Source organism: Chiloscyllium plagiosum, chromosome 23 (assembly GCF_004010195.1).
Source record: "Chiloscyllium plagiosum isolate BGI_BamShark_2017 chromosome 23, ASM401019v2, whole genome shotgun sequence".
Lineage (NCBI taxonomy): Eukaryota > Metazoa > Chordata > Chondrichthyes > Orectolobiformes > Hemiscylliidae > Chiloscyllium > Chiloscyllium plagiosum.
In genome coordinates, this window is record NC_057732.1 from 27,986,320 (window position 1) to 28,011,911 (window position 25,592).

The following is a 25,592-nucleotide window of genomic DNA, read 5'->3' on the forward strand; positions in this document are numbered from 1 at the left end:
GGGGAATATATCCCTGGTGGTGGGGTCTGTTTGGAGGTGGTGGAAATGTCGGCGGATGATTTGGTTTATGCGAAGGTTGGTAGGGTGGAAGGTGGGCACCAGGGGCGTTCTGTCCTTGTTGCGGTTGGGGGGGTTGGGTCTGAGGGCGGAGGTGTGGGATGTGGATGAGATGCGTTGGAGGGCATCTTTAACCACGTGGGAAGGGAAATTGTGGTCTCTAAAGAAGGAGGCCATCTGGTGTGTTCTGTGGTGGTTTTTACCTATTTTCTCAAGGTAAACTGCAGGTTGAGTCAGTAGTTAGAAAGGCAAATGCAATGGTGGCTTTTATTTTGAGAGGACTTGAATATGAAAACAGGGGTGTACTTCTCTGGTCAGACCATATTTGGAATATTGTGTGTCGTTTTGGATCCATATCTCAGGAAGGAGTGTGTTCAGAGAAGGTTCACAGAAATGGTCCCAGGAATAAAAAGCTAAATATATGAGGAATGTTTGAGGACTCTGGGTCTATACCCGATGGAGATTAGAAGGATGAGAGAGTATTTAGTTGAAACATACAGAATACTGAATGGTCTGGAAACAGTAGATGTTGGGAAGATGTTTCCATTGGTAGGAGAGATGAGGACCTGAAACCATAGCCTTAGAGTAAAGGGAAGGCCTTTTAGAATGGAGATAAGGAGAAACCTCCTCAGTCAAGAAGTGGTGAATTGATGGAATTCACTGTCACAGAAGGCTGTGGTGGCCAAGTCATTAAGTATATTTAGACTGAGATAGATAAGGTTCTTGAGTAGCAAGGGGATCAAGAAAGTGGGAGGATGGGGTTGAGAAACTTATCAGCTACGATTGAATGGCAGAGCTGAATGGTCTCATTTCTGCTCCTATGTCTTATTAAAGTAATTTAAATTTATTGCTGAGTAATGTTAAATGTAACATGTTGGGACATGAGGCATTGTATGGAAAGACTGGAGATAACTGCACACTTGATTGTGGGGAATTGAAACATTTTCGGGAATATCATTTTAATAACCTGCAATTAAGACACAAATGAGTTATTTCTGTGAAAAGCAATTGTTTTCCATGTCACATTATATCGAAAGTAATTTCTACGTTTGTTTTTGGTAGCCTTTTTTGATTAGATTACTTACAGTGTGGAAACAGGCCCTTCAGCCCAACAAGTCCACACCAACCCGCCGAAGTGCAACCCACCCTACATTTACCCCTTCACCTAACACTATGGGCAATTTAGCATGGCCAATTCACCTAACCTGCACATTTTTGGACTGTGGGAGGAAACCGGAGCACCCGGAGGAAACACAGGGAGAATGTGCAAACTCCACACACTCGGTTGCCTGAGGCGGGAATTGAACCCAGGTCTCTGGCGCTGTGAGGCAGCAGTGCTAACCACTGTGCCATCATGCCGCCCAGAATGTGATATCTACAAAACAGGATTTATACTGGAAGTAGAACTGGATCAAACTAGAATGATTGAAGGGAATCACTGGCTGAATCAGCAATTAGTTTTCAATGTCTGTTACGTAAACTTCTTTTATGGGGTGGAACCTATGACCTTATCTGTGTTTGTTTTTCAATAAGGTAGACTTGGATATTTTGAATGTCTGTTTTGTTACCAGTATTTTATGCAATAGGGAGTAGAATTCCCGTTGGTGTAGGTTAATCAGCAAAAGTGAGGAATTTCATAGTTCCTATTAATGTAATTGCTCTTGAACAAATAACAACAATGTCTGTTAACTTGACAACACTATCCACAGTGCTGATAATGTATTAAATCAAGCTGGATTCTAATAATGGAATTAGTCTGTTTGCTATGTGAAGAGGAAGGTTACTGCATGTCAGTATTAGAAATTTAATCAGACTGCAGTTCCCTTTTTGCTTAGAAAAGGGGATCTAATCTTACTTGCAAATATAAAACAAATTTTCTAGCAAATGAGTTACTTCAAGAAGTTAGTGATGGAATTAAACATTGAACTTCTTCATTTTCTCCTTTTCTCTCCTGAAGCTATGTTGGGAATGGTTTTAAGCTAAACATCTGTCCACTGGAATATTGACAGAGTGAATCTTTTTATATTAGCCTGATCACAGAGGGCAGAATTTTAACAGGCAAACTGGGGAAATAGGGCTGTCTGCATAATACGGGTGCAATTTAGATCCACTAAAAAGGCCAGAGTGATAGAAAACCAAATTGACTTTCAGAAACATTAGGTGGCACATTGGAAAACCTGCAGAACTGTCAGTTCTGCAATTTAAATATGAATTTTGATCTTAATCTTGTATTCGGGTTTAAAATGTCAGTGCTTGGGTTTTCCAAGCTGTATGAAAACCATCAGTGTCAACCAGATGCAAACAGTATTGTTGAGTGAAACTGACATGCCTGAAATCACACAGCTGCCTTCCTGCTTGTGTGAATGTTTGTGCTCACAAGAACCTGTTCTGAGAGTGTGCCTTCACTGCAGATGACTTTCAAAATTTTGGAAATTATTTCTGCCACCTTTGGCTTTACTCACCTTGTCTTACATTTCCATGCTCTCAGCCTTCATGGAGCTGAGCAACATGAGAGCAAATGATGTTGCTTTAGTTTCGAGTTCTACTTACGACAAGAGTAGCAGAAGCAACCCCAATAGCAGCACTTGCCTTCTCCTCAGCCAAATGCTTCTCCATGTAACAGAGCACCAGTCTGAGGGAGGCAATCCTGCCAGCACTGAATCTACAGCAGATCAATTCCCTTGACTTTACTGAGCAACAGTACATCAGGAGTATCAGATTTGAATGGCAAGGTTCTTCTGGAACAGAATTGCCTTCCCAGTGGAACAAATGGGCACACATTGCCTGGGGCCAGAAAGGCAGAGCCCAAGCTCCTTTACCTGAAGCTTTTCTTTGGGATCTGCTGGTGACATCTGCAGGATTTCACAATCTACTGCCCATAGTTCACCTCCCCACTCACTGATGCCAGATTTGCCAGAACCATGAGGCCAGCCAGAAACAGGGAGCTCTCACCACTGCAGCACCACCTGGTTGAAGAGGGTATTGAGTGCATACACATATAGCCACCCTGAGATCAACAAGAGGATGGGTCAATTGGGAGGATATACTCAACATGACACAGGAGGATTCCCCTGAAAATATAGTACCTGTTCCCCCTAACACCCCATCCCTGCCTTCCTAACTGTCTATATTTAAAATCCACCACATCCATCCAACCCTTCCCTCATGTGGATAAACAATCCACCCAATATCCCTCACTTACTTCACTCCATCAGGCCTTCTTAATGGGACTAACTGCAGTGCTGGGAGTGCCCACTACTGAGCTCTGGTGTTGCCAGGTCTGTTGGATCTGCCTGTCAACCATACTGGCTGGCACTTTCTCCCTAATGAGAGGCAGAAGTCCAACCCTCCAGGATTCAGCACCCACCTCCAGGACTTCAGCCCACTGCAACATTCACGATTGTGGACCTCTCTCCCTTCTAGTCTAACAGACTGACTTTCCTTCGAGGTGACAAGTAGTCAGCTCCCAACCTCCAAATTATCTGTCCTCAGTTCCGACTGTAACATTAAATTAGTTTGTCAACACTCCTTGCTCCTAGATGCAGTGTCCTGTGTATGAAGCCAACAGTACTGTTTACAGCTATTTGTCTTTTCTCACCCTTGAAAGAACCATGTCTTGCTACTTGCAAATCTCTCCCCCTTCCAGTTGGCTAAAAATCTTATAGGTGTAACTCTATCCCTTATTCTTTATTGGCCCATATCTAATACTTCACCTTCATTTGTTTCAAATCATATTTACCACTTATTCCCAAATCTCCTAAGTTATCCAATTCTTTTCACAGATTCTCAAGTCCAATCTGACCATCAGCTGGTTTCCTTTTAATAGTAGGATGAATGCCTCATGCTTTTGTTTGTGTGGAAAATAACTCAAAATGTGATTGAGAGTTACAATTAGTATAATATAACTTTTCATTTTTTTTTAAAAGATCGTCAACTAATATTGTTCATATGATGAGTGACTTATAGAGTCTTAGAGATGTACAGCACAGAAGCAGGCCCTTCAGTCCACTTCACCCATGCCGACCAGATATACTAAATTAATGTAGTCCCATTTGCCAGCATTCGGCCCATATCCCTCTATACCCCTCCAATTCATGTACACATCCAGGGGCATTTTTACATATTGTGATCATACCAGCCTCCTCTACTTCCTTTGGCAGCTCATTTCATACATGCATCCAGATGCCTTTAAAAATGTTGTAACTGTCACTGTCTTTGTCTCCTTTCCTCCTTTTTAAAGTGATGTTGCTTTGATCTTTTCTCCCCAAAGTTCCAAAACAATGCTACAGCTTATAATAGAGTAATTACTGCTCCTAGAATTTGAGGAAATCAGTTCCAACATTGAAAATACCTCACAAAAAAAAAGGGAGCCGTTCTTACAGCCACAATATTTTCCCTATCCTCCACTTTGGACCTTGGCAGGATTTGCATTAACAACTGGAAAGTAGTTGTTGCCAATTGTTCAAAACAGATCACAAAGAACTTCATTGCACATTATAATGGAGCTTTCACCGGGACTAAAAATATAATTGATTATAAACAAATCTCCAATGTTTTAAAGTTTGTATTATTTGCCATTTGCAATTAATGAATAACCTGCCCTTCCAACACAGACTTTACAGGCATTTCAGATGACTTACTCCCAGACCTCTTATAATTTAAAATCTGATTGGATTTTAGAAGCTCAAAGATACTTCTTAAACCTCAAATATTTTATGATTGTTTTCTTGCAAAACTGAATTGTGAATTTTTTCAGATTGAGTCGCTTAATAAAATTTATGAAATTGATGTTGTAGTCTGAAGAAAGGATGGTAATTGGTCATCAGGCAATTTAAACAAATGTGATCAGAGTGTATGCAAAACTTAAGTGGAAGGCAAATTTTGATAATTGAGAATTTAATTCATGATCAGTCCTGTATGTATGGTGACAAACACCCATTATATTATATTATCCATTTCTTGATAAATTTAACAAACCCAAGGCTCAAGGGCAATGAGCATCAATGATAAGTATGAAACAAAAAGAGTTACAAATCCAAATATAGTTGCAATAAGCAGTCAAAACAATGGAAAATCGTTACAATCTGACAAGGCTGAAAAACCCAGAAGATTGTCAGGTCAGGAATACAACATGATTCCACCCACTTCCAAACTTGAACCAGCAGGCTTGCAGATGTGAAAAATCCTTGTGGGGACGCTGTTTAAGTAACATATTAAAATCCAAAACTTAATGTGAGACTAAATACAGATTACTAGTTTTGACAGCCAACATGAGTTTATTGAACTGCATGGAACTCAACAAGAAGAAGTGTGTCATCAATGAAACTAACAGGTTAGAAAGCCTTCAAGGGGTGAAACTGAATAATTGCAGCCTTTTAGATTAGGTGGAAGGCTAGTACTCACTGCATGTCTTTCTTTCAATTGGAGAACCTTTGTGGCAATCAAAAGCTGGAACCCCAGTGAACTTTCCTTTTCTCAGCTTAGCATAAAATGGTTATTTGTAATGATCTAACTGCTATTCATGTTAACACCAAATAACTGTTCAAAAAAAAAGGAACCTTCCTGTTCTGTAAAACTGCATGATAGAACTAGACATTAAGCCGTCAGAACAACTTAAACATTTATCTTTTTTATCCTTAAGTTGCTCCAATTCAGTTGACATGAAAACAGTTTTCCAAGGTGGAATACATTCCCTTCTTCATATTGACCAGGGTTAGAAAGCTTTGTCTATCTTGTGCTTGTAACTTTCTTAAAACTCAACTCTGATTACTTTGGGATATGAATGATAATGTTTTTGCTCAAAAAGGTTCTTAATACTTACAAGTCATTAAATTTCGCCAAGGACAGATCTGGTGTGAAAACATCCAACAGACCAATCACCTAGACAGAAAACAAAATATGTTTATAGTCAATGTATGATTTATTCAGATTATTCAATACATCTGCAAAGAATAGGAGACAAAAGACAAATCATGTGATAAGCATTTCTTCAGTTATCAAAGAAAAATTACTCATAAAATACTTTTATTTTTAGTGCACGTCTTCCTTTCTGAAAACCAATCAAAACTGGTTGTCAAATGTATAGTAGTGACATATACCACATTGATATCAGAAATACAATCTATGATCGAAATATATTACTCTCTTGTTGAACAATCATGTTGAAAATGATACAAAACCCTTTCTCAGCTCTTCTCACTCTCTGCAAAATAATCGGCAGCATGCTTTCTTGTAAAGACATAGAGTTATAATTTGCCTTTCTCAGTTGACCAAATGACCAAAAACAATTTCTCAGACATTTTCCATTTTGTTTTTCACTGAGCTTTTTCATGAAAACAACTTTCAGATAGAGATAAATTGGGCTGCCAACTCGCTATCATCCATCTGCTAGTTTATACACACAATGACTTTTCAGGAGTTATTTTTTACACCTTCAAACATTAAAGATTCTTAGATTTAAGAAAGACAAACACTATAATTATTGTACATACAGATATATATTTCTTAATGTATCAACAATATTATCAGGCAGCTGGCTTTGACGTGTTAGTGAATCTAGTTAGGCTGTGGAGTTAAATTAAAACAAAACGCTCAAGAAACTCAGTATGTCTAGCAGCATCTGTAGAGAGAGAAACTGAGTTAATGTGTCCAGTCCTGTATGATGTCTTCTGAAGAGGAATCATATTGGATTTGAAATGTTATATGTTTCTGTTTCTACAGATGCTGTCCCCACTACTAGGTTTATCTAGTACTTCCTGTTTTTATTTCAGATCTTCAGCATGTGCAGATATTTTGCCTTTTTTAATTATTCACTTGTGGGATGTGGACATTGCTGCCTGGCCATCATTAATTGCCTGTCCCTGATTGCTCGAGAAGGTGGTGGTGAGCTGCATTCTTGAACTGCTGTGTTCCATGTGCTGGAGAACAACCTACAATACTGTGAGGGATGAAGTTCAGGACATTGACCCAGTGACAGTGAAGGAATGGCAATATATTTCCAAGTCCAAATTGTATGTAGCTTGGAGGGCAAATTGGGTGGTGGTATTCCCATGTATCTGCTGCTGTTGACCTTCTTAGGTGGAAGTGATTGTGAGTTTGGAAGATGTTGTCTGAGGATCTTTGGTGAATTTCTGTCATGCATCTTGTTGATAGTATACACTGCTGCTACTGAGCTTTGGTGGTGGAGGGAGTGGATGTGTTGCCAATCAAGCGGCTGCTTTGTCTTGGATGGAGTCAAGATTCTTGAGTGTTATTGGTGCTTCACCCATTCAGGCAAGTGGGGAGAATTCCATCACACTCCTGACTTATGCTTGGTAGACAGGCTTTGGAGAGTCAGGAATTGAGTTACTGGCTGCAGTATTCCTCACCTCTGACCTGTTCTTGTAGCTACTGTGTTTGTGTGGTGAGTCTATTTAAACTTCTGGCCAATGGTAATCTTTAAGATATTGCTAAATGAACTGATTATAACCTTACAACTTTACTTCAGCTCTGTCATATTGCTTGGTTCTGTAACAATGTCAAATTAACTTCTCTCAATGTCATTAAATTCCATTGGTTAATGAATGCTGATTCAACCCCCTGTCGATCTGATTCTGGTCAGAGAGCATCAGGACTCCTTGCACTGAGCTATTTACATGACCTGGAGGTATTCCCAATCAGCTCACCAAAATCATCATCATATTGTAGTTCAGGTCCACTAGGAGGAAGAACTCACCACGGATATCCAGTGTACTGGTGGCTGTTGAAATGATTTTGGATAAAGTTCCTGTCTAATTGTCTCCATGATCCCCACAGATCAAGGAGTTGACAGGATGTTGAAGCCAGACACAGGGCCTTGACTGTAGATCACCCTGTGCAGTGATTACAGCACATGAAAACAAGAGATAAAGCTGGAAACACCCTCTCCTGCCTCACTGGTCTACCTCTGACAGGTTTGGAAATCAGCAAGGGATTTCCAATCATGTTGAATTAATAGGGTTTTTTTTCCTGAAATGAAAGGACTTACATTGAATTGTTTTTTTTTAAATTCACTCATTGCACATGGCCTGCATTAATTGCCACCCCATCCCATAATGGAATTTCTTGTACCCAGAAATTCCTCATGCTCACTGTGAGGGAAAACAGAAAGTGGTCTAGTCCAGTTCAATTACATGATCTGCCCGTGCTGCATGTTCTCAATTCCAATAACTCCCACTTGGGTATTCTCTGCTATCGTGAGCATACAGCCACTGAAATCCAATAGAGCCGCTTGGTCACACAATAGTTAATACCAACTGAACAAATCTCCACCAAGCCCGTAGAGAGAAAATAATTTTGCGACATAGCTTATTTTAATTCTTTACTTTTTGCATGTTTCCACTGGACCAAATGGAAAGCATAAATTGAAATGCTGAAACTATAACCAACCAAATGAGGACACAATAAAGGAGTAAGGCGGAGAATGGGGTGACTATTCAGGGAAAAATTCAGCATTCATCTGAATCAGTGTGTATAACTAATGTACCCAGATATTCCAAGGAGTGGCATGGTGGTTCAGTGATTAGCACAGCTACCTCATAGCGCCAAGGACTAAGGTTTGATTCTAACGTCAGGTGACTGTCTGTGTGGAGTTTGCACATTCTTCCTGTGTCTGTGTGGGTTTCCTCCGTTGTTCTGGTTTCCTCCTACAGTCCAAAAGATTAGAGAGATGGGCTTCGCTAAATGCCAATATTGTCCAGAGATGAGTAAGCTATATAGGTTAGCCATGGGAAATACATTGGTGGGGGGTGGGGGGTGGGGGTGGGGGGGTAGGTCTAGTTGGGATGCTCTTCAGAGGAGTAGTGTTGGCTTGATGGGCTGAATGGCCTACTCCCACATTGCAGGAATTCTATGATGAGTGACAGTCACTGTTGGATCACATTATTGTATTAGGGCTGAGCTCTGCATTTCTCGCTGGCAATTCCAATCCCAGTTCCTCAGAAATGTGGAGTATTCTTGATATCTAACAATCCCCTTGGTTCAGGATAATTGGGGGGAAAAAAATTGAACTTCATCCCTTTTTTAAGGGAGTAAATGGTGTATTCTGTAAATGTCCATTTTAAAAGGTTTTAAATGGGCTGTGTGCGTAGGTCAACTCATTATCTCAACTTCTTTCTTCAGTGTGAACACCTTCCTCACAGCTCCTCTCCGCTAGTGAATACTGCTTCCTCCCCCTCACCCCTATCCTCCAATAGGGGGGGCTTAGTGGTGAGTCAGTGGTCAGCTTATTAGTTTTCTAGGGCTAGGTTTTTAATCCTTTAGTTTTCCCAGTCTAACTATTAGCTTAAGGGACCCTTCCAATTACAATGGACTCCTATGAAAGGTTCCATGCAGGGGAATTGTCCATGTGAAAGTTCAATTTCCTTGGCAATCCCCATGGAGTCAGCTGCATTGGGATTCTACATAGTCCTGATATACAACTCCAATCTTCACTGTTCCAATGACTCTCCAGCTATTAGAATATCTGGGCTGTGATACTATGGAGACTAAAAATTGGTGAAAATTCAATCATAACAATAATAGCATTAGACCCTGGAACTTTACCTCAAGGTATTGTTGCACAAATCTTAAATGCATTTCACTGAAATTCTTTCCTTTGCTCTATTAGCAATAGATTTAATTGTTTTAAAATAAGTAAGTTCATATTTCATTAAAGGGATTTCAAATATCACCAATATTTTACAACTTTATTTCAGAGTCTGGGTCACAATGGGATCAAGGGAATATCGTCTTGTGGAGAAGGTGAGCTCAGAAAGAACATGAGGAGGGACTGGATCAGGCTTAGACCTCATGAGAGAGTAGGAGATAAGTGGGTCGAGATAGGGTTGGGAAAGGGCTTAGGGGTCATCTGCAACTATCAGTGCAGCATACTACATATTCTTGTCCTCCACAATGTTTCTCTATTATTGTCAGTATTATCAATACATCCTAACTGTACTGATTCAGAGCATGTACACAAATGGTGCTTGTCTGCAGCCCAACAGGTGTTTGGTTGAATGGCCTCCTTCTGAACTGTAATTATTATGTGATTCTGCTCCGACATCTTTCACAAGATCACACCTGGGCTTCCTCAAGGAGCCAAGCTTACTCCGCTTCTCTTTCTTATCTCTGTGAAACTTTTCAGGGCGATCACCTAATGGTATTAGGTCAGCTTCTATAAATATTCTAACAATATCTAGCTTTCGTCTTCAACCATTTTCCTTCTCTCCTGTGAAACCACCTGTCTGACAGTAAATTATGAATTCCCTCTCAACTCCTTCAAGTGAACTTGGGAAGATTGAAGCTATCTTTTTTGGCTCCAGGCAAATATTTTGTTTGCTTTCACTGACTCAACTTTGTACCTGCTTGTTTGCTTAGGCTGAACTAGAGGGTGCACAACCTCAGCATCCTGTTTTGACTTGCAGTTGAGTTTCAGTTATTATATTGTGTCTGACATCAATACTGCTTACTTCCACTATCACAATATTGTCTTTCTCTACGTCAACTTGCTATATACTCTCTTCCTGCTTCCACAGCACTATTTGTTGTGGCCTAATGATCTATCCTTGGAAAAATACTGATTTCTCAACTATATAGTTCTCCTGTGTGACATCATTCAAAGTACAGTTTCTATTAACACTTGCCAACAACCAACTCTTCTTCACCACCCCTCTCTTGACTCCTCCACTGTCTCTAATTTGTCACAATAATTTGTTCAACATCCAGTACCGGTTTAGCAGAAATGTCCTCCAGCTCCATTTGAAAAAGACTGAAGCCTCTGTCTGCATTCTCTGTCAGCAACTCCATTTCCTGTCCACTGACTTCATTCCTCTCCCTGACAACTGTCAGGACTGAACCAGGTAGTTCATAACCTTGGTGTCCCTTTTACTTCCAAGGTGAGTTTCTGCCCACATATCCTCACCATCTCAAAGGTTTTGTGAAAGAAGGAACATTTTCATTTATATAACACCTTTCATGACCACAGCAAGTGCCAAAGCACTTTACCGCCAGAAAAATGAACCTCAGTTTGTCAATTGCTGAAATCATCATCTATGCCTTTATTAACTCCAGTCATGATGATTTCAGCACACTTCTGATCAAACTTGCAGCTTTCATCCATCACAAACTTGAGATTATCTAAAACTTAACTGCCCATATTCTAAATCAAACTGATCACTCTCATACTCACTGGTCTATATTGACAACCAGATGAGCAACATATTGAATTTTTAAAATTCATTCTCGTTTTCAAATTTCTTCATGGCTTTGCTCTTCCCTCTCCCTGTAATGTTCTCCATCCTCTATAATAGACACAGAGTGCTAGCTGTTTGGAACTTTCTTCCACAAATGCCAGTGGATACTATTCAGATGTTAGTTTAAAATCTGAGATAGATTTTTTTTGTTAAGCAAAATATTAATGGATATGGGACAAAAGGTACATGGCGTGTGGCTACAGTTCAGCCATGATCTCATTAAATGGTGGGACAGGCTCAATGGGCTGAATAAACTATCCCTGTTGGGACGTTTCAATCTCTTCATTTCTCCAATGATAGATTCCTGCAGGTCATTGATTTTAGTCAATCCACATTGGATGGCTGTGCCTTCAGTTGACTAATTTCTAAGCTCTGGAATTCCATCCCTTTCTACCTTTTTTGATTCTTTTTCTTCCTTTAAAGATGGCTCAGTGGTTAGTACTGCTGCCTCACAATGCCAGGGACCCGGGTTCGATTCCAGCCTCGGGCAACTGTCTGTGTAGAGTTTGCACATTCTCCCTTTGTCTGCGTGGATTTCCTCTGGGTGCTCCGGTTTCCTCCCACAATCCAAAGATGTGCAGGTTAAGTAAATTGGCCATGCTATATTTGCCCATAGTGTTCAGGGATGAGTAGGTTAAGTGCATTAGTCAGGGGTAAATGTCGAGTAATACGGTAGGGGAATGGGTCTGGGAGCGTTACTCTTCAGAGGGTCAGTGTGGACTTGTTGGGTCGAATGGCCTGTTTCCATGCAGTAGGGATTTGATGATGCTCATTTAGACCTAACCTTTTGGCTGCGCTTTTGGCCATCTCCCTGACTTATCTCCTTATGTGAGTCAGTGATTAAATTTTGTTTGATAACACTGCTGTGAGGCAGTTTCTCTTGCTTTTCTACATTAAATGCACTATACAAATACCATAAGATAAGGACAAAAAACTGCAGATGCTGGAAATCTGAAACAAAAACAGCATGTTGAAGAAACACAGCAGGTCTGTAGAAATATTAACTCAACATTCTTTCAAGTCCAGTGACCCTTCATCAGAACTACTGTTACTGTACAAATACAAGTTGTTTTTGTTATTTGATCAAACCTTCAGTCACTTTTCTTAACACACCCTCCCAAGCATTGGATTGACCTGTTTTCCTTTATTTTTCAGTGAACTGTACAAATTTCATGCAATTGTAGTATAGTGTTAATTGTTGTTCTGATGTTTCGATGAATAATTAATACACAAGGATTATCAAAAGGAATGAACATGTATAATTAATTTGCTTGAATTGACATGACGTGCACCAATTACAAAACTTTATCCTAAAAAAATGAATTAAATAGATTTATTTTGCCCTAATACAATGTGTTTTTGCATTTTTAATATTCAGCTTCTTCACTTCAGCTTCTGTTAACAAAAAGTATTTCACATCCACAGCAATTTTCTTTTGGAAACTTTGCTATCACCCCCTCACCCGGTCCCCTTTTCAAAAGCTCTATGCATTGTGTGACTGGTAGCACAAGTGTGGGAACAGCTTGACACAACGCAAGTATGTTACTATGGTAACAGTGTCTAGATCCTGAACACTGCTACCTAACGGGACAGAACAAAGAAGCTGGTGCTGTCTTTCTAAAGGCTGTGAAGACCTTGCACAAAAATGTTTAGCTAATTGAATTTCAATAGTCACATTGCTGTTTCAGCTCAGTGTAAATTCAAATCATTCTGAGTGTTACAATTTTGTTTTTGAATCCAATTATATATCCTTGATACCTCGCTGTAATAAAGGACATTAGATAGTCTAAAAAAGAATTAATTTTAATTCTTACTGACCAACTAAAAAGGGACACAATATTAAACCTCATACATAACAACGACAATGTCACAATGGACTGCAATGCACAGCATTTTGCTTCAGCTGAGGAAACGTTTTAGAGAATCTACCATATTTAATCTTGTGGGAGTTGATATATAATATAAACAACTGACAAGCTCACCTTGAGTTGAAAGTGATGGTAACTTAAGTTAGAAGTCAAATTCAGTACTTTAACCGGTCATGATTTTTTCCTTGCATTAACTTTGTGAATTGGTATATTAAAATTGTAAATCCCAAGGTCATAACTAGTTGTGAATTAATTGTATAAAATAAAGAACTATGGTTGCTGTAGATTTACAATACATAAACAACAAATTGCTGGGTAAACTCAGCAGGTGTGGCGGCATCTGTGGAGAGAAACCAAAGTTGATGCTTTGAGCCCAGTGACCTTTCTTCAGAATTCTTCTAAAAAAGAATTAATTTTAATTCTTCCTGCCGAACTAAAAAGGCACTCAATATTAAACATCATACATAACAAAGATATGTCACTATCAACTGCAATGGACAACATTCAGAATTCTGAAGAAGGGTAGCTGGATTCAAAACATAAACTCTGCTTTGTGTCCGCAGATACTGCCAGGCCTGTTGAGTTTCTCCAGCAATTTTTGTTTTAGTTGTGAATTAATTATGTTGTTTGAAGGAGTTGTTTGACCAAAGTGAATGAAATAATCTGTTCAGAGTTAACAGGAAAACCTTAAGTGTAGAGTGCTTTCTTTAATTATATTCAAAGAGACCTTTAGCGGACATTAATGGATGAAAACAAATCATAGTAACTGCCATTGTGATTTCCCATCATGCATGACCAATAAGCAATGCTTGTCACTGGACTGCATATTAGTCAGTGTTATACTGTCAAATTGGAAGAGACAGCTGAACCCATAGACATAATCCAACAATTAAAATAACAACTATAGAAAAGCAAATATGAAATAATAGTGGTGAAATAATCCTTACATGTTTGAAGTATTATGCATAGGAAGAAAGTGGCTGATAAATTACTTATTTGATGAGATAGTTAATGGCATCATTGACAGTCATCCAGGATCTGATTAGACTTTGTACTCAGTACACTGTTTAATGAATATAGTTGAATGTTGAATTGCATGTGCAAAAGATGAAAGCGCAAGTCAGAGGAAATAATGCTTACACTATACATCACTGCAGCCAGACAATACTTTGAGCACTACAATACAATTGAAATAAGTATGTGGACCAAGGAGGTGGTGCAAAACAGAGTTAGGTCCTTTATTCCCAACCTATGAGGAAATACTGTAGAAGAATGACCTTTGCATCCTTGAAAGATGACAGCATGTAAAAGTGAACAGTATAGAAAAGGGAAGTCTGAAACACGAAAGCCTAAGCCATGCGACACATTTAAGTAATATCAGGAAGTTATTCACATGATAATATGGACTTTTAAGTTGATCCGTGGAGGGAAGAACCACAGAATTATTCAATGTATTTTGGTTTGAGATGCTGACAGTTGGCTAGATGGAGCACCGTCCTTACTGATCACAGTGATTAAGAGGAGGTGGTGGGGTAATGGTAATGTCACTGGACTAATAATCTAGAAGACTAGGATAAAGGACTCAGAACATACAGATTCCACCATTGCAAATGATTAACTTCTGATTCAATAAACAAACTGGAATTTAAAAAGCCAGCCCAATGCTGGCCAAGTAACTATTGTCAATTTTCATAAATAACTCCATCTGGTTCACCAATGTCCTTGAGGAAAGGAATCTGCCATCTTTTCTGGGTATGGCCTACATGTGACTCCAGATCCACAGCAATGCAGTTATGGATTCATATAAAGTTATAGAGCATGGAAACAGACCCTTCGGTCCAACCAATCCATGCCGACCATAATCCCAAACTAAACTAGTCCCACCTTCCTGTACTTGGCCCATATCCCTCCAAACATTTCTTGTGCATGTACTTATCCAAATGTCTCTTAAATGTTGTAACTGTAACCACACCCACCACTCTCTCTGGAAGTTCATTCCACAAGTGAATCACTCCATGTAAAAAAAAAGCCTCCTTGTCTTGAAATCTCTACCTCAGGGAAACGACATCTACTATTCACCTTATCTATAGACCTTACAATTTTATAAAGCTCTATAATGTCACCCCTCAACCTCCTACATTCCAGTGAAAAAGGTCCCAGCCTATCCAGCCTCTCCTTATAATTCAAACCTTCCATTCCTGGCAACATCCTGGTAAATATCTTATAAACCCTCTTCAGCTTAATAATGTCCTTCCCAAAAAATGGAGACCAGAACTGGACACAGTACTGCAGAAGAGGTCTCATCAACATCCTGTAGAGATCTCATCATAATGTCCTAACACCTATATTCAAATGTTTAAGCAATGAAGTCAAGTGTGCTAAAAGCCTTCTTAACCACTTTATCTATATGTGATGCAAACTTCAAAGAATTATGTACCTGAACTCCTACATCTCTGATCTACAATACTACCCAAGGCCCTACTTTTAACTGTATAAGTAAGTTAACTCATAATTGCCCTCACCAGAATCTGGAGTCTTGCTAGACTAGAAATATTAACTGTGCTTCCAATGATGCTGCCAGACTTGTTGAGTTTCTCTAGTATTTGCCACAGCGACATGCTTGACTCTGAATTGCTCTCTGGGCTATCAGGGATGGTAACAATCTCGCCAGAGAAACCCACATCCCATGAATGAACAAACATCTGACGACTTTGGTCCTTCCTCTCAGCCACTACGTTACTCCTCTCCATCCTCGAACCGACATAGGTAACTGGCACTTATACACAGTCAACAATGAAATAGGAAATGGACAAGCAAAATCAAGTCAAGATTATGTAATAAAACAAAGATTATTCAAGGCGCTGCTTTTCCCAAAGACAAACATACTCGTAACACTCCCATTTTATTGGGAGGCATTAAAATTGAGGATTTGAAATCCATTACAGTATGGTGTAATTTCAATAAAATCCCGGTGCTCTCATGTTTACACTTTTGAAGTGATCCATTCACTCACATTCTCGTGTTTCATGTGCTTCAATAGGCGAAGTTCCCTGTAAGCTCGTTTAGCAAACAACTCGGATTGAAAAGGTCGGTACAATTTCTTGATTGCCACTTTAGTGCCAGTTCGCTTATCAATGGCTGAGCTGTGGGTCAAAAAAAAAATCAAAGATTGGTGAGAACGTGTTTGGTGTCTCAGCGAGTAGTTCTTCGGGTACAGTAACGTGTAGCAAGGTTTTATTTGAGAACCCGGAAGAGCTATGGCCCAGTCCACAACTTTCTCAGTTCACCGATTGCACTTAAATACATGGTGGTCTAATCTGCTGAAAAAATACCGTGTGTGTGTGTTTTTTAAACGTCAAATGACCTGAAGAAATCACACTGCCGACCACAGGACAATAAACAAAAAACTTCCAATCTCTAAAACGAAACCGGGTAGGGAGATAAGATCCCACTTACCAAACACTTCCATAGGCTCCCGAGCCGACAGCAGCCAGATCTGTGTATCTCTCCAATACTTCCCAGGCTGTTTTATTGATCTCCTGGTAATAGAAACCCTTTCTCGTTGTCATTGTAGCAATCTATCAGACTTTGGGACCCACTCAGAATTATTCGAACAAGACGCTAGAAGCAAAAGTGTCAGTTTGTTGTACTTCTGTCTCGAGTTTCAGAACTCTGACTCCAGCTCCTTCACCCACTTAAAAGCTGAAGTGAATGTATTGAACTGGATGCCTTCATTGACTATCAATGAGTACAACTCGACCCAGAGTAACTTGGAATACTTCCCCCTTTGTTCGGATTAGTGCGACTACAAGCTTCCCTTCCGTCTCTCTCTCTCTGTAATATTCAATCGTTTCCTTCAAAGAAAATCTTTGAACTTGATAAATCACGTGTTTGATCAATATTTGCAGTGAGGTGGTGTTTCGGTTGCTTTGAGTAAACACTGTCTATAGTCAGCAGCTGGATTGGAGACTGCCATCTCATGGCAGTAGTCGATCATTACAAGCCAGCGCTTAAAAATATGTTGCTGGAAAAGCGCAGCAGGTCAGGCAGCATCAAAGGAACAAGAGAATCGAATTCCTGAAGAAGGGCTTATGCCCGAAACGTTGATTCTCCTGTTCCTTGGATGCTGCCTGACCTGCTGCGCTTTTCCAGCAACACATTTTTAAGCTCTGATCTCCAGCATCTGCAGTCCTCACTTTCTCTCATTACAAGCCAGACCCAAATTCTAATGTTGCTTTCAACATTTATGGATGGTAGTCATGATTTGGAGATGCCAGTGTTAGACTGGGATGTACAAAGTTAAAAATCACACAACACCAGGTTATAGTCCAACAGGTTTGGAAGTACTTTTGCTATAAATTCTGTGTCTTACAATTGTGTACTCCACAACCACCTGATGAAGGAGCAGCGCTCTGAAAGCAAGTGCTTCCAATTAAACCTGCTGGACTGTAACCTGATGTTGTGTGATTTTTAATTCTGAACATTTATACATAGCGTGAAATATTTCTGCATGCAGTACTGGAGTTGGAGGTCAGCGCCACTGAAATCCAAAATTCAAGTAGCACTAATCCTACAGTGTAAAATCTTTTTTCAAACTCCGCTTCATTTTTGATGTCCTGCTTCCTAATAAAACCAGAATTCCAGCACTGCAAGATGGACAGACTTGAAAGGATAACGTTGACAACTGATTTAGCTATCAACCATCTTGGCTGGACTACCTAACAATAGAGTGCTTGTCTCGGAAATCTGTTCCAGAGTTGTCCTGGAATCGAAGGATAACCTGTAGCTGCTTTTCTCTACTGCAGGCAGTCTACTAAATCCCCGTTTCCCTGTCCACTCCCACCTGACTAACTATGGCATGGAAGGGCCTTATGGACTTCCGAGTGACACAATCTCATTATTTACTGCTGCTGTCTCACTGCTTCCACTACCCCACCTGACCAAACTTATTTTATTATCCTAATTGCCCTGATCCTGAATTCTCTCTTCCCCTAGACTCTTGATCACCACTTGTGCCTTCTGAGCTAATCTTATTAATAAGATTCAACTCCTGTTTCCTCAATCTTATTCCCATTAAACCGCTGATTGGCCAACTTCCCCTCCTTGCCCCTTCCATCAGCAGATGTTGTAATTGCCTGTCCTTTCAGGTGTAGTCCCTCTCAGATTTACATCTGCTATTATAAGGAGAAAGTGAGGACTGCAGATGCTGGAGATCAGAGCTGAAAAATGTGTTGCTGGAAAAGCGCAGCAGGTCAGGGAGCATCAAAGGAGCAGGAGAATCGACGTTTCGAGCATAAGCCCTTCTTCAGGAAAGATTCTGCTGCTCCTTTGATGCTGCCTGACCTGCTGCGCTTTTCCAGCAACACATGTTTCAGATCTGCTATTATAACCCCTCCTCATATCAATGCTTGACATCCCAGGACTTGCAAACTGCTAGTCTCCCTTTATTCTCCAAAACAGTTGAATATGCCGTCATCTCTGAAATTCATGCCTTTCCCAGAACACCCTGTTCCACCCCTCCAATCTGATTTATGTTCCTCACTCAGTGTCAGTCAAAAATACAATGCCATCCTATGTGATGATAATAAATGTCCCGACTTGTCCTTCTTAACCTGCCTGCAGCCTTGAACATGGTTAAGCACACCACCACCCTCAATGCCTGTTGTGTGCCATCCAACTAAGAGGGAGTGTTCTCACTTAGTTCTAACCTTGTCTATCTAACCATGGCCAATGAATCACTCACAATAGATTCTCTTCCTGCTCCTGCACTGTTCAGTCTGGTGTGCCCCAAGGATCTATCCTTCACTTCTTCAAATTCTCATCTACATCTTGTGCCTTGTGACATCATTAGTTTGCATACAGGCATCAATGAAACCCATCTCTACCTCAGCACCTCGACTCCTCCACTATTACTGTTATTTCCTCTTCTCTGATATACTGTACATGATGAGTTGAAATTTACTCCAGTTGAAGCCTGAGAAAGACTGAACCTGTTTTTCATCCCTACCTATCCAAATTCCATTCTCCATTCTTAAAACACACTTCCCAGACCAAAGTTAAAAATCACACAACACCAGGTTACCTGGTGTTATGTGATTTTTAACTTTGTACACCCCAATCCAACACCGGCATCTCCAAATCATTCCCAGATCAAGCTTGTGACCATCCTATGTAATATTTCCTTATGTGGTTTGGTGTCAAACTTTATTTTATTATGTTTTATAATGTTTCTGTGCCGTATCCTGGTGCATTTCATTATTTCAAAAGTGCTACATAAGTAAAGGTTGCGCATTAGAACTATCTAATACTACAGAAACTCAATCCTTTCATTTAGGATATTTTGCAAGATAACTTTCCCTAATGCTTTCAGAATGTTCGACATTTCTAATAGGCATGCTTTTCCTAAATTTTCCAGTCCACCAGCTCCTTTTTATTTTAAGAAAACCTCCTCTGCTTCTAGCTATATAAAATGAAGACTGAGAATGATGGCTTTTTAAAGCTTTCAAATCAACAAATGTCATGAGACATGAGCAGGAATGTTTTGCTGAGGTAGAAGATTAGCAATGATCAGGTTCAATAGCAGAATAGGCTTAATAGACTCATTTCACTTCTAATTTTTCTAATCCTCTGCTACATTGTCAGCAGTTCATTCTCCCCCAGTCAGTCAAATACCTTATGATACCATCATCTGCTGTCTGGGCCTTTTTCTAAGGCTGGGTGGAGATGCTGGGTTGCAGTGTCATCAGCTTAAAATCAATATCTTTATATGTGCCTACTCTCTCAGGGGGAACAATTAATAGAAAATATAAGAATTCAAAAAGCAGGACTTGCATTTAAATAGCATCTTTTATAATCTCTGGATGATCCTTAGCATTTCAGACATCTAAAATGTCTTCGCATTTTGTCATGGGATATGGGTGCCACTGGCTAGGCTGGGATTTTTTGCCCATTCCTAATTGCTCAGAGGGCATCTAAGGGTCCATCACATTGCTTTTGGGTCTGGAGTCACATGTAGGCCAGACCAGATAAGGATGGCAGATTTCCTTTCCCAAGGGATATCTTTGAACCAGATGGGTTTTTAAAAATCAGATCATCATTTGACTAGCTTTTTATTTCAGATTTAATAAAAATAATTGAATTCAAAGTTCACCATTTGCAATGGTGGGGATTCAAAGCCATGCCCTCAGAACCTTAGTTTGGAGTTCTGGATTACTAGTCCGGTAAACAATCCTATCTCCACAATCATTCACATATAGAAACATGGCAGCCTGTGTTTGCACAACAAACTACAACATGACAGGACCAGATGATCTGTTTTTATGATGTTGGTTGAGAAATAAAAATTAACCAAGTCACCAGAGATAACGTTTTGAAATAGTGCTGTGGGGATCTTTACATCCGCTTAAGACCAGTAGGCACCATGGTTTAATGCCTCAATTACAAGGCAGCACTGACTCTGTCCTTAGCACTAATGTGTATCCACCTTCATTTTTATAAACTCTAGGAGTGGGATTTGAACCAACAACTTTTTGAACCAGTTTCTGCCAACTGAAGACAAAATGAAACTTTAGGTTTAATGACAATGCAGGAAGACTTTAAAAGCAAATGTTACTTTCTGGAAGAAAAAATGTTTTGGATTTTTGAAGACTGAAGCAATTTTCAAGGACGATTCTTTCTTGTTTCTTGCAGATAATCCAATAGTAGCTGCTGCTTTTTAAAATTCAGTTTCTTCTCTTCATTCAAGTTTTTTTTGTCAGCTCAGTGCTTTGATGTGGGCACAGCTGCCTAGTTGCTCAAGCTGTGGATAACTATCTAACGAGGAGTTTACTGGTAACTGACACTTGTATTTCTCAGATTGGTGATGACTCTGACCCTATTTTAGTTTAGCAAGAGGAGTGAAATTCAGTTGCCCAAGTAGCACCTAATAAGACTGGGAGAAAGTGAAGATTGCAGATGCTGGAGATCAGAGTCGAGAGTGTGGTGCTGGAAATGCACAGCCAGTCAGGCAGCATCCAAGGAGCAGGAGAATCGACGCCTATGAGGAGCTTATGCTCGGAACGTCGATTCTTCTGCTCTTCGGATGCTGCCTCACCATCTGTGCTTTTCCAGCACCACACTTTCGACTCAGCACCTAATAAGAATTCACATTAAAACTGTGTCTTTAGGGGCATTGCAAACATAATTAAGTCACATGGTCACACATGCTAAAAGATTCTAAAATTATAAAATCAACAAAGTCCCAACGAATCCAGAGGGAAGCCTCCCTGGCTGAGACATAGTACAATCATCAGTGTCTCAGACACTCCATTCCCTATGGTGACCACCAGTTGAAAAGGCCTCAATGGATGCTAGCCTCTGGGACCAGCAGTAATCACTACTACCTTCTAAGTGGGAGCTATGGGATTTAGAGCTGAGTACATAGTCAATGGCATTTTCTGCAATAATTAGATACAATTAAAACTTACACCTCAGCAAAGAAGCAATCTCAATTGGCATAGCAGATTGACTTGAAAACAAGAAATGTACCAAAATATCATTGTGTAATAAAAAGTGCCTTTCATTTAACTTCTAAATGTTTTTATGGAGTACTTTTTTCTCAAAATCATTTGTAACTCCTAAAGATCAAGGGACTAAATGGCATAGCTTCCCTCAAAAATCAATAGAATATTTTTCAATGTATATTCTCAAGTTTTCAGCTAATCCGTACAGAGCTAAGGGCATTCCACAGGAGGAGGGTCAAAAACATTCCACAGAAATTGAGTTGAAGTATAAAATGGTTGTGTAATTTCCCAGTAGTCAATCATTAACTTTCAGTTGGTTTTCATGCTGTGATTACTTCACCATTGTCAATGCATTCTCAGGTTTATACATCATGTAACAATGAATAATGTCACAAAATCACCAGCTTGAACTCCACAATACATTTTGTAAAAGTATATACACCTGTGATTTCAAACTTGTAACTTCATCTCCAGTTTCAGATGACAGTTGTGTAAGATACTCTAGCTTTGACTGCCGATCATGCATTTCATATTTTTTTAATCCTTAAATAAGAGAACGGACGTCATGTTTTCCTTTAAGAAAATCAAGCATCTGTAGGGAATGTTTCAGGGGACAATGGTCATAGTATTGTAGGGGTTAAAATGACAAGGAGAAAAACAGGCTAAAAATAATAGGAGTCAGGAGTATTGATATGCTGATGAATCTGGATGTGCAAGTCCACAGATCACTGAAGGTGGCAGCGTAGATAGATAAGGCAGTAAAAAAGGCCTTTGGCATGCTTGCCTTCATTGGAAGGGGCATTGAGTATAAAGGTAGACAAGTTATGCTGCAGCTTTGTAGAACTTTACTTTGGCCACACTTGGAATATTGCATACAATTCTGGTCACCACAGATTGAGGATGCATTGGAAAAGATGCAGAAAAGGTTTACTAGGATGTTGCCTGATATGGAGGATTTTAGCTATGATGAAAGGTTAGAAAGACTGGGTTTGTTTGCGCTGAAATGCAGCAGGTTGAGGGGCGATCTGGTAGAAATTTATAAAATTGAGAATGGCATCAATAGAGTAGAAAGTATGGGGCTTTTTTCCAGGGTGGAGGGGCCAATTACTAGGGGACACAGGTTCAAGGAGAGGAGGGAGGGTTCAAAATAGATGTGTGAGGCAAGTTTTTCACACAAAGGATGGTGAGTGCCTGGAACATGCTGCCAGAGGAGGTGATGGAAGCAGATATAATAGCAGCATTTAAGAAATACCTGGACGAATACATGAGTAGGATGGGAATGGAGGGATACGGATCATGTAAGTGACAGTTTTAGTATGGAAGGACAAAATGTGTCGGTAGAAGCTTGGAAGGCTGAAGGGCCTGGTCCGGTGCTGCATTATTCTTTGTTCTAATTAACTGGGAGAAGGCCACCTTTAATGGGATGAAATTAGATTTGGCCCAAGTACATTGGAATCAAAGAATAGCAGACACAGTTTAGTGGAACAATGGTTTACCTTTAAAGAGGAGAAAGTTGAAATACAGTCAGATACATTCCCACTGGGGGAAAGATGGAGATAACAAATCCAGAGATCTCTGGATGACTAATTACAAAAAAAAAGCATGACACGGTTCCTAAGGTTACGGAATGGAAGATAGCAAATTTAACGGTACCATTTGCAAAGGAGGGACACAGAAATTTAAAACTATAGATTTGTTAGCCTGAAATCAGTTCCAGGGAAAAGCCATGTATCTACTTTAAAGGATGCATTAACTAGAAATTCAGAAACCAATGGTGGGATTGGATGGATGCACAAAAGGGATATCATGTTGGAGGTTTTTTGAGGATTTAACCAATAGAATAGATAAAAGGGAAATGGAGTAAAATGTGAGAAATCATTAAGTTATTCATTTTAAAGGGAGAACAAAAGAATAGCATATTATTTAAATGAGGAAAGACCTGCAGAAAGCCACAATGCAAAGGGTCTTAGGGGCACTTGTACATGAAACACAGAAACCAAGCAACTGGTAATCAGGAAGGCTGATGTAATTTTGGTCCTTGCTTCAAGGGGATTGGAGATTAAGAAGGGAGGTCTTACTGCACTTGAAGTACTATGACCAGTTTTGATCCCCTTTCTTCAAGGATACAGATTATTTAATCAGAAACCATTCAATGTTCACTAGGATGATTGCTGATATGGAGGGATTGCGTTATGAGCAAGGGCTAAACAGGTTGGGACTCCACTCATTGGAATTTAGAAGAATGAGAGGTGATCTTATTGAACCATATAGGATTCTTAAAGGTCTTGACAGGGTAAATGCGATGGGGATGTTTCCCTTTATGGGGGGAGTCTAGGACCAGACAGCATTGTCTCAGAATGAAAGGATGCCAGTTTAAGATTGAGATGAGAAGGAATTTCTTCTTGAGGTTTGAGTGTCTTTGGAACTCCTTGTCATTGACAGCTGTCGGGGCAGAGTCCTTGTGTGTATAGAGGAGCAGTGCTCCAAGAGCTTGTATTTTCAAATAAACCTGTTGGGCTATAACCTGGCGTTGTGTCATTTTTAACTGTGTATATTTAAAGTTGAGATGGATAGATCCTGGATCAGTGGGGGACTCGAGGGTTATGGGGAAAATGCAGTTTGGTCTGGATGGGATGCTCTTTGAAGAGTCGGTATAGACTGGATGGCTGAATGGCACTGTAGGAATTCCATGAAAAAGAGAATGGGCTTATATTTGCTCAAATTTTGAAATATGAAAAGTGACCTATTCGGATACATAAAATTCTTACAGGCCTCAGTAGGGTAGATGAGGAAGGATGTTTGTTCTTCACAAATGCTGCCAGATCTGAGTTCTTCCAGCAATTTCTGTTTCTGATTTCCAGCATCTGAGTTCTTTGATGTTTTAGTTGACAGAACTTTAATGTTTGAGGAATCACAGAATGGTTTACTGTACTTCCCAGATAAAAGTGAAGGAACATTGCTGGAATTGCAATATTCTATTGTGTAAATCTGCTAAAATAAGAGGAGTTAGCCATTTGACTCCTCAAGCCTACTCTGCTCTGGATTATGGATCTTCTGGGACACAGCTTCAGGAGAAGGGGTAGACCATTTAGGATTGAAATGAGATGGAATTTCTTCATTCAAAGGCTAATGAATCTGTGGAGTTCTCTTATCCAAATGGTTGCAGAGGCTCAGTCGTTTGTGTTTGTCATAATAAAAGTGAATAGGTTTCTAGATATTAAAGACATCAAAGGATCCAGGGAATAATGTGGGAAATGGCATTAAGGTAGAAGATCCATAATCTAGAGCAGAGTAGGCTTGAGGAGTCAAATGGCCAACTCCTCTTATTTTAGCAGATTTACACAATAGAATATTGCAATTCCAGCAATGTTCCTTCACTTTTATCTGGGATGGACAGTAAAAAAATTCTGTTTTTCCTCAAACACTAAAGTTTTGTCAACTACAAAAAATCAAAGAACTGCAAATGCTGGAAATCAGGAACAGAAATTGCTGGAAAAACTCAGATCAGGCAGCATTTGTGAAGAGCAAACAGAGTTAACATGTAACCCTTCTTCAGAAGAAGAGGGACAGAGAAAGCATTTAAGTTAACGTAGAAACAAAATTTGAGAAAATCCTTCTCTGATCTCAAAGAACAAATTACATTTATTACACAAGGTAATGGTTCTGAATGAATTAATGTTGGACACTCCATTAAATTTGATGATGTCATATGGTCTTAGCGAGTGGAAACTGGGAGAATAATTCTCCCAATGATTGAAGGGGACAGATTTCTTTATATCTCTTTACTGTGTTAGTAACAATTTCTAACTAGCTAATGTAACTTGTAAATAATTGCTATTATTGATTAAACTACATCTTATTAGGAGCTTCTTCTTGTTTAGATACATTAGTGGTTGGTACTATAAGCAAAATGGGCC

The 25,592-nt window shown here is 39.7% G+C and overlaps 1 protein-coding gene across 1 annotated transcript in view; it reads right to left on the reverse strand.

Moving 5' to 3' along the window:
* The window catches only part of LOC122561715 (mitogen-activated protein kinase 12-like), a 68,840-nt gene extending 51,741 nt beyond the window's left edge, over positions 1-17,099 (reverse strand). The window contains exons 1-3 of the mRNA XM_043713757.1: positions 16,631-17,099; positions 16,188-16,317; positions 5,879-5,937 (exon numbers count right to left, since the gene is read on the reverse strand). Coding sequence (XP_043569692.1) covers positions 5,879-5,937; positions 16,188-16,317; positions 16,631-16,743 — 302 coding nt within the window. The 5' untranslated portion in view covers positions 16,744-17,099. The remainder of the gene's footprint in view (positions 1-5,878; positions 5,938-16,187; positions 16,318-16,630) is intronic.
* Between the last annotated feature and the right edge of the window lie 8,493 nt (positions 17,100-25,592).